At 37.9% G+C, this 10,657-nt stretch overlaps 1 protein-coding gene across 1 annotated transcript in view; it reads left to right on the top strand.

Moving 5' to 3' along the window:
* The first annotated feature begins 7,131 nt into the window (after positions 1–7,131).
* The window catches only part of VPS41 (VPS41 subunit of HOPS complex), a 158,504-nt gene continuing 154,978 nt past the window's right edge, over positions 7,132–10,657 (top strand). The window contains exon 1 of the mRNA XM_015811174.1: positions 7,132–7,162. Within this exon, the coding sequence (XP_015666660.1) occupies positions 7,142–7,162 (21 nt within the window). The 5' untranslated portion in view covers positions 7,132–7,141. The remainder of the gene's footprint in view (positions 7,163–10,657) is intronic.

The following is a 10,657-nucleotide window of genomic DNA, read 5'->3' as shown; positions in this document are numbered from 1 at the left end:
GCGGGACTGGCCTAGGGGATTTTAGAGGGGGTTTTAATTATGTTTTAATTGGATTAGATTTAAATATTTCCCTTTTAATTAATTTTAAACTTGTATTGTAATTCTTGTATTTTTATCCGATTGTTAGCCGCCCTGAGTCCGTAAGGAGAAGGGCGGGATATAAATGTAATAAAATAAATAAATAAATAAATAAATAAATGTATTTGCACCATGATATCTAGCATTCTGTGCAATGGCATAATTTCCATATTATTGTTCTGAAGAAAACAGAAACATCTTAAAGCAGGGGTGTCATACTCAATTTCATTGCGGGCCGCATTAGCATTGCGGTTGCCCTCGGAGGGGCCGGGTGGGTGTGGTCAGGGTGGGTGCAGCCTACTGGGTGGGTGTGGATGGAGTGGATGTGGCCTACTGGGTGGGCATGGCCAGCTCTACATCGTTCGCATCAAGGGTGCCTGTCGGGGCCTGGGCAGGAGTGGGATAGATCTGAGGGTCTCTGGCAGAAGGGGGTGGGACCGGGGCAAGTGCCAAGGCATGGTCCATTTCTTCATTCCTCACAAAGGGTGACACTTCCCCAGCATGCACCCAGGGGGTGGGGCCGATGCGGCAAGGGCTGGTTCCTCGCTGTTTCTAGATGGCCTTGTGGAGCTAAGACTGAATGCATTTCAGCATAGATGGCCACCACAAAATTGTACATTGGCTCCCGGCTGGCCTGGGCCAGGGCCAAGGCAGCGGGGGCCGTTCCCTCACTGTTTCCAGGATGGCTTCGCGGGCCACAGGAAACCACTTCGCGGGCCGCATCCGGTCCCCGGGCCTTGTGTTTGACATGTCTGTCTTAAAGTGAAATTTGAACTCTGAACTTCCTAGAACTTAATTACACTTATAATATTTAAATTTCAAAAGTTTTAAATTATAACTTGGCAGCAAAATAATTCTGTCCCAATCAATTCAGAAACCAAGGAAAAAATATTTATGGCTCCTATGTTGCCCAATGAAACTTTAATTTAAGAAAGTGATTATATCCTGCTTGTTCTAAATCATCCAGAAGGAGCAGCTGTGACTCCATTTCACCAAGCCTTCAACAAGCATGTATTTATTTATAGCTTAAGTAGTACATCTATATCTTAAAGATAAATTTTGTTGCTCATCCCTGGAAGTCTAACATATTACTTCTGAGAACCATAATAAAATGAAGAGTAATAAACATGCATAAGATTCCTAATTCCTAATTGTGTGCTTATGTGTGCTTGTTGTTCAAAATTTTAAAGAGAAAAGGCTTTTGTTTTAATACAGGTATAAAATGTTGTATATGGGGTTCCTTATTGGATAAACAAATAGTTAACTAATAAATGATATTCCCAGATGGTCTACAAACAATGAAGTAACAAAAAAGGGCCATATTAATTTCTATTCCATTTTCAAGCAAAGAGAAAAAATCAATATTTGTTTAATGGGGAAAAAGCAATACTGGAAGCAGAAAAAAAAAGAAAATAGGAAAGAAGCAAAGAGAGGAGGGAAAAAATGAAGTTATCTAATTGTTATAGTATTTGTTAAATGTAATATCTAATATATCCATTAAATGTTGTGAGTCTTCTTTTGGCAAGGAAAAACAGTGTAGCATTCTCAAATAGCAAATAAGGATGTTAGCAGACTACAACATTTTTGCTTGCCAGAAGACAACCGTTTATAGTTTAAAATAAGATCTGTATTAAATTTACTGGAAGGAATTGGAGGGGATTTTTAAAAATAAAACAAATATATTCTATAGTAATTTTTCCCATTTATCTTACTTAGTTTTGAAGCATGGATACTAATTTGCAGCTTTCACATTTAAAATATACCTCACATTTAAAGTGTTCTTTTGATATAAAAATGATATAAAATATCTGACATAAAATATCTCTCTTAAAAATATCTAGATTCCTCATCTATATTTAGTCATATCTTTATATATGACTTTTCTTTATGCTTAAAAAATAGGGATTCTTAATTATTTGCATGTGTTTGTGTAATATCACTTGCACTTATCCAAGCACCTTGATATCTGGACGCCTATGGTTTAAAATCTGCTTATTCTGGAAAATAGGGGAGTCTCTTGAAAGAAAAGAGTTGGTATTCTGTTTCAGTATAATAGTGATTTATAATTAATGGCTACTTTATCTCTTTGCTGCCAGCTAGTTGCCAATACAGTAACCTTGCTATAATGCAAGAACTGTGTTAATCCCAATAAAATTCTGACATTGCAGTACTAAACCTATTTATCTAAAGTTAATCTTATTGTAGTATTTGCTACTAAGCAACTATACAGCTAGTCCTCATTTACCAACCATGTGCTCAAAAATATTACTGGGTTACAGCACCGATTACAACAAACCTCCTCTCCATGCTGAAGGAAATCAACAAGTGGCAGATGACCTAAATGTGTTTTACTGTAGATTTGAGAGGAAACCACTGTCACCTATCTCTACCATCCCCATCTCAGATACACCAACAACAGCCATACCTCCTACAACTGACTCCATCCCCTTGGGCCCTCACCTTTGATGATCACAGAAAATGATGTGCAAGGTCTATTTCACAAAAGCCTGGAAAAGTACGAGGCACAGACAAGATAACTCCTTTTTGCTTGAAAGTTTGTGCTGACCACCATCTTCACCTGCATCTTTAATAAATCACTAAAGATGTGTTATGTTTCTTCTTGCTTCAAATACTCTACTATCATCCCAGTGCCGAAGAAATTCTCCATCAAGGAGCTGAATGACTATAGACGGGTTGCCCTGACATCTGTAATTATGAAAATCTTTGAAAGGTTAGTGCTGGCCCATCTAAAAACCATCAGACCCCTTGCAATTTGCCTACTGAGTAAATAGATCAGCAGATGATGCTGTTAATGATGCTGTTAATATGATGCTCTGCACTACATCTTATAACATCTTGAATCTCCAAGGACCAATGCAAGTGTCCTTTTTATAGATTTCAGCTCGGCATTCAGTACCATCATTCCAGATATTCTTTTCACTAAACTAAATCAGCTAGCCGTGCCTGACCACACCTGTAAGTGGATCACAAGCTTTCTAACAGACAGGAAGCAGCAAGTGAAGATAGGCAAAATCACTTCAGATACTTGTACAATTAGCACAGTCCCCCCCCCCCCCCGGGCTGTGTGCTATCTCCATTTCTCTTCTCTCTATATACCAATGACTGCATCTCAAAAGATCCCTCTGGTAAAGTACTGAAGTTTGCAGATGATCCAACAGTGATTGGCCTCATTCAAGATAATGACGAATCTGCATACAGACAGGAGGGTTGAACAACTAGCCTCGTAGTGTGGCTGGAACCATCTTGAACTGAACACACTTAAAACTGTAGAAATGATAGTAGATTTTAGAATAGAATAGAATAGAATAGAAGAGAAGAGAAGAGAAGAGAAGAGAAGAGAAGAGAAAAGAAAAGAAGAGAAGGGACCTTGGAGGTCTTCTAGTCCAGCCCCTTGCAGAAGAACCTATACCGTCTCATACAGGTGAATGTCCAGTCTTCTCTTGAAAATCTCCAGTGATGGAGTGCCCACGATCTCTGGGGGTAAGCTGTTCCACTGGTTGATTGTCCTCACTGTCAGGAAGTTTCTCCTTAATTCCAGGTTTTAGGATAAACCTTTCTATTCTACCACCTCTTACAATACTAGACAACACAGTATCAACAGTAGAGACCTTCAAGTTTCTAGGTTCTATAATATCCCAAGATTTAAAATGGACACCTAACATCAAGAATATTCTTCCTGCGCCAGAAAACTCAGACTGCCCAAGGAGCTGCTGATAAAGTCCTACAAAGGAATTATTGAGTGTGTCATTTGCACCTCTATAACTGTCTGGTTTGGAACTGCAACCAAACAAGACAGACAGAGATTTCAACGAATAGTTAGAACTGCAGAAAAAATAATTGCTACCAGCTTGCCTTCCACTGAGGACCTGTATACTGCATGAGCAAGAAAGAGAGTTGTGAAAATATCTACAGACCCCTCATATCCTGTACATAAACTATTTCAACTTCTTCCCTCAAGAAGACACTATAGGCCGGAATTACACACCAGAACAACTAGACATTAAGAACAGTTTTTCCCCCCATGCCGTCACTCTACTAACAATTAATTCCTACAAACTACTTAATAAAGCTGCATTACTATGATACTCATCTTTCCTATTACCTATCATCTTATGTCTATAACTTTGTTGCTTGTATCTTACAATTTATATTGTTTTTAGTATCCTAGTATGATTTATGTTGTTTACTTAGCTAGTATTCTATGACTATCACTAAATGTTGCATCTTATGATTTATGATGAATGTATTTTCATGTTGTTTATGATCATGATTATCGTTATTACTTGTATGTACACTGAGAGCTTATGCACCAGAGACAAATTCCTTGTGTCCAACCATACTTGGCCAATAAAGAATTCTATTCTATTCAAAGTGCTGAATGAGACTCAATGATAGGTCCATGAAATTAAGGTTATTGCAACATCCTCACAATCATGTGATTATAACTCATGTTACATTTACAACATTCACATAATCCCATTGTCATGTGATCATCATTTGTGACCTTCACAGCCAGATTCCAACAAGCAAAATCAATGAAGGAACTACCAGGAAGTGGCAAGTTATGGTCACATAACATCTTGTTTAACAATTCACAATGATTTGCTTAGTGTCCACAGCAGGAAATTACAAACTGTTGGTCACATAATCATGTGCTGCTTTATGATAATGTTACTTAGGAACAGAGTTCTCAGTACCTACTGCAATTGATAAGTGAGGACTACCTATAGTTATGAGCAGGTGATAAGACCATAATCATATAGAAATTTACCTGGAAGAATAAGTTTCACTAAAAACATACAGAGCTTTTCTGAAAGTTTGACAGGTTTGGCAAATTGCTCAGTTAATATTCTCCTCCTTTTCCTAATTCTGAGTTCTCTTCATACACTAGTTCTCAACTTACAATAGGTCATTTAACAACATTTACAGTCACAATGGCTTTGAAACAGGTGCTTTATGGCCTGTAAAGCACTTCTAGCCATCAGCCCATCTGCTCTTTTCTGCACTCTTTCTAGCGTTTCAGCAACTTTTTGGTATTGTGGCGACCAGAACTGCAGTATTCCAAATGCAGTATAAAGTAATACTATCACTTCTTGTGACCTTGATACTATCACTTCTTGTGACCTTGATACTATCCCTCTGTTGATGCAGCATTGGCCTTTTTGGCAGCTGCAACACCCTGCTGGGTCATACTTAAATGATGGTTCACTAAGAAACCTAGATCCCTTTCACAGGTACTATTGTTGGACACATTTCAAAGGTATTTTACTCCTCTCTAGGAAGTGGTACCAGGTTAGCAATGCCCATGCAGCAAATGCTTTTTTCTCCCATACAGCCCAAAGCCATTTAGTGTCAGTGAGTTTTCTTGTGATATATGTGAATGATTGCAGCTCCCCCTTGTTACTTTTCTGATGATGAACTATTTGACATGGTAGTTCAAAACCTGGTACCTTTTTTGTGGGGTCATCATTAGGGAAACATACAGATAAGTAAGTCAAACAGTTTTTATTTTACACAGTTGCAGATATTATTTGTGCTAATATTTTCTATGGCTTATATGTGCTTACTAATATTGTGGGGATATATTTACATATGTTGGAAAGACATAACAGGAACTATAAAAAAGCACGATACAATTCTTTTTCACATTATATTAGAATTAATCCTGTATCTCATGGAAAAATAAAAAATATAGGAGGTTGTCAAAGACATAGTTGTCTGATCGCTAAGAGGTGACACCAATTTGATGGCACACAGTCAAAAAACCCAGTGAGTGGGTACAGCAGTATACTTCAAATACCAAAAAGGATATCTCATCAGGAAGGGCAAAACTAGTTTTCATTTGACCAAGAATACAGAATACAGAATAAGGGCCTTAAGATGCAGATGGCAGATCTGGCTGTACTTAAAAAAGAAATTCTAAGCAGTAAGAGAAGTTGCACACAAAAAAAGTAGTTCCTAAGAAAAGCAAAGGTCTCCCTTTTACTGAATGTAAATTTGTTGGAAGCTGAAAATATCCATTGAGATCAATTGACTAGATTAGGTTATTAGTTCAAAATACTTCCTACTGACCAGTTAAATATGTTATTATACATATAAAACAGCTTTTCTTTCTATCAACAGGATTGGAATGAATGACAAGTGATGCTTAGAATCTGTACTGGGAGTCAAAGAGCAAGCAGTACCAATCCTTTCTGTTGTGATTCCCAGAGAAACATTAGTAAAAGAGATCAAACCCTGTATTGAATCCTCTTCCTTTCCCCACATTGTAAAAACATTTTAACAATTCACCCCAATCCACTTGGTGAATCAAAATATACAGAATTGTGCAATTCAAATAGCAAATTATACGAGCGTGAAAAGCAAGATTCAAGCTGGGTTCTCATACCAGAAATTAGCCAAACATTTTTGGGTTTAGTATGTAATGCAAATACGACCAAATCAGTTTGATTCATTGGTGATTGAATATGTATTTGATTAATTACCTAAATGTACATAGCAGTCTGGTCCTTGTTAACAAACAGTATAGAAAGTAAAAAAAATTAACGGGAGCCAAATGCCCTCGTGTGAAATCTAAATCACTTCTCCTCCTCTGCTCTGCTGTCCATGTGTTGGGATTGCAATTCCCAGATTAAATGTCGATTTAGAAATTTGGGGAGTTTCAGTTCAAAACATCTGAAGGCACCAGGCTGGTGAAGACAAGGAGCGAGAAAAGTAATTGGTGCTTACTGATCACTTCGCCGCAGTTTCTGGTGAATCCATTGTTTTGTTTTGTTTCTTTCGACATAAATATAGTATTAAACACTTTGTTTTTCAAATACATGTGTGATGTCATTGTAGTTACGTTCTGACTTATATTTTATACTTAATTTTTAGTATTTTCACAACGCTAACGCCTAAAAGAAAATTCGAAAAACACATCTTTAGAAATTCTAAACCTTCGGGAATCTGGAGATAGAAAAGCGGAAAAGAGGAACTACATTACCCAGCATGCTAAATGGCTCTACTTCCGGCATTCTCACGTGACTTCTCACGTATCGTTATGGCGGAAACTGCGGAAAAGGTAAAACTTACACACGCAGAAAGCTAGTTATTATGAACTGACTGGAGAATCCTGAAGAGTGTCGAAAAATAATTATAAAACGGAAACTTTGGAGATGGGGGGCTTTTGTAAGTCCCTGAGGTTGGTAAAATAAAGTAGGTGAGCAAACGATAAAGGAATGAGAGGAGGAAACTGCTGTTACTGTATACATCAGGAAGAATCTAATGATGGGGAAAAGATAAAAGCAGGGAACTTGAAGATAAAATATTATTTTATAGATGATGGGGAAGGATTGCTACAAGAGTTTAAAGGAAGTATGTGAAAATCATGCGCGTTTTCATTTCGATTGCAGGATACTGCAGTAATACAATAATAAATTAACTTATTTTAGCAGAGTGATTCCTTGTTATAGATATAGCTATAAATGTATTAAGGTTTTTTAGCGGACTGCTTTTATGAACTTTAGTTGCAACGGTCTTAAATTATGAGTTGTGCAGTCTTCAAATTCAATCTCCAAAGGCTTTTGAAAGGAATTTGAATATAGTGCCTGTCTGCAACACCTTAAGGCAGGTGCTTGTACTTCTAGGAAAATATGCAGTTGCTTTAAGACGTTTAGGTTGGTTTGTGTTCACATCCCCATGTGCTTAAAGCAACTTTTAATGCAAAGAGTAAGCCTGGACAGTAAATGTCCAGGCTTACTCTTTGCATTAAATCAAATCAAATCTTGTTTAACCATTTGTTGAATTAAGTCATACGTAACAGATCAAGACAACAAGACAACCTATAAACTATAATTTACAAACTACAGTGGCTGGTTTTGCACATCATAATTAATTAATTATGTTCAGTAAGAAGTGGTCTAATTTTAATCAAATGTTCATAAAGTTACAATGGATCAATAAAGTTTATAAGTTGAAAGTTAACTTGCTCTCTTTTACTTTGCCATAAACAGATTTTTTTAGATCTACATTAAGTGAAAACAAATGTGTGTCTATATCTGGATGGTTGTAAACTTTTGAATGCCAGAATAGAAATAAGATTGTTCCCATTTATTAAATCTCAGTGTATATTTTGTTTATGTAAATAGCTAGCACTTGATTCTATGATAACAATGAACCCACATTGGAAATTGTGAATACTTTGATTCACTTTTTCAGAATACTTTGATTCCGCAAAGAATACTACAGTTTGGTATAACATGTAATAAACCTTTTTAAATGATTATTGATACTCTTCTCCAGAGAATTCAGTATTAATTAGATTTAGATTATGTTCTTGTCTTTATTTTGGCTGTGATCCTCTGATCTTTTTTTTAATGTCAGCTTTTCAAAATCCTAACAAGATATTTAAAATAGGATTTTTCAAAACTGGAAGTTGAATATAAAATAAAGGCAGAATGACAGGTCTCACAGTTGACTGGTGCTTGCTGTCTGCCATATTTCATTTGAGCATCAAAACAAGGCAATGGAAGGAAAAGAAGTTTCCCTTTGCAGGACTTGAAATCAGGAAAAAAGAGCTGGACGATTATCTATTGCAAAGATATTCTTTTTTGTTGTTAAAATGTGGGAATTAAAATATATAAATTCAGAAGACTGGGGAAACTACAACATCAGTATCATGCACAAATACAAAGACTAATTTTGATTTAAAATGGATCTGCAAATAAAATGAATAAGTCTGTGTGTATATGTGTGAAAGGGGGAGGTCTTTTATTTACAAGTTCAAATGACTAAAATTATCCATAAATGTAATTCTGTAAATGTTAGACACCAAAAAGCAGTTTAAAACATCTGTACAATTTATAAATCCATTAAAAACCTCTGCGATATCTTGATGCCACTATCTGGGTCATAATAATTAAATATTTGAATTAAATTTCAAATTCATTTTCCTCTTTCTTTTTCTTATTCCCTCTTTTGTTTTTATTGCAAGATTGTATAATTCCAAAGGTAAACAATGAAAACAGTAATGAATTCCAGAGACAATAAGTTATAAAAAAAAAACCTAAGCAGAACCAAGAAATCCAAGAAGGCAAAAAGTGTCCTCCAAATTTAAAAAACAAACAAAATATAAAAATATCCTAAACATGAAATCTATTGACCATAGAGAAATCACTGGTTTGCAAAAACCTTATAATAGTACATTATTATCATTATGATATTTTAGCACCCATTTAAGCCTTCTATATTTTTGCCTAATTTTATAATTAGTAATTGATAATACAGTACTTTGGAAATTATAGTGGAATTAAATATAGTAGAATATCACCTTCTATGGACATTGTTGGTAAGCTATTATGTATTCCCATCATGGCAAGTACTTGGATTGACATAAAGTAGAAAAAGTATTCCCACAGAGCAGACGTATCAAACTCAAGGCCCTCGGGCTAACCCATGATGTGTTTAGATCTGGCCTGCAAGCAGAGTAGTAGTAGTAGGTGAATATCTCCTCGCTTCTTCGGGTGTCTTGTCAGTGGCAGCATCACTAGCAGAGAATGGCAGTGGAAGCTTCTACGCATAGAGCTGTGTGGCAGGGTCAGGTGGGCATGGGTCTATGATGACTAACAGCAGTCAGGTGGGCATTGCTGGATAGGCATGGCTAGGTGGGTGCATCCGGCCCGGTCCCACTGACTCGGGTTGGCTGGGTTGACACGGAACAAGGTGCACCGGCTAACTCAACGTGGGGACAACTTGGTGCCCCACAAGCTTCTTGCCTCCCTAAACTGCCAGCAGCCAACACACAGACACCACATTCCAACTTGGGGACTTTTATCCACAGAAGAAGGAGAGGTCCTTCTCCCCCAGCCCAGGCATGATTGGCAGCTTGCTAGCTCAGATGTGGATAAAAGACTCCAAACTTGGAATGGTATCTCTGTGTGTGCGTGCATATGAGCAGCACACCAAAGAAGACCTTCTCCCAATCCCAGACATCTGAGCATTGGTGTTTCTCTGTCTGATGCCCCCTCCCAGCAAAGCAGGAGGCGGAGAGTGACGCTGCTGTGCATGGAAGCGCGGAGTCAAACTTTTGCCTTGACAGATCCCTGGAGAACAAGAACAGGAGGCAGGAGAGCAGTGCTCCCTGGTCCTGCATGAGGAAGGCCCTTCTTGAAAGGGAATCATTTTGAGAAGGATGCTGGCTTGTTGGGGCAGCCTTCCCTCATACAGCTCCCCCCCTTCTCTCCAGACATTTTTGTAATTCAATGAAGAACTTTGGCATGCTGTGCGCACGCACACACCATTCCACATCTGAGCTGACAAGCTACCAATCATGCCGGGGCTTGGGGAGGAAGGACCTCTCCTTTGTGGATAAAAGTCCCAATACATGTTAGATCCTACCTAGTGGCGATGAGGGTGGTGAGGTCTAATTACTACTCCACCCTCATTGCGTCATCAGATAATCGCCCGGCCTCCCTCTTCAGGGTGACCCGCTCCCTCCTCCAATTGAGGGGGGGCGGGGACCCCCTGGCGGGGAAGGCTGAGGAATTTGTACAATATCTGCATGACAAAGTCGCTCGGA

Source organism: Protobothrops mucrosquamatus, unplaced genomic scaffold, assembly GCF_001527695.2.
Source record: "Protobothrops mucrosquamatus isolate PMUCROS unplaced genomic scaffold, P.Mucros_1.0 scaffold32, whole genome shotgun sequence".
NCBI lineage: Eukaryota > Metazoa > Chordata > Lepidosauria > Squamata > Viperidae > Protobothrops > Protobothrops mucrosquamatus.
The sequence above is the reverse complement of the archived record's forward strand: the minus strand, read 5'-3'. Positions and strand labels throughout refer to the sequence as shown.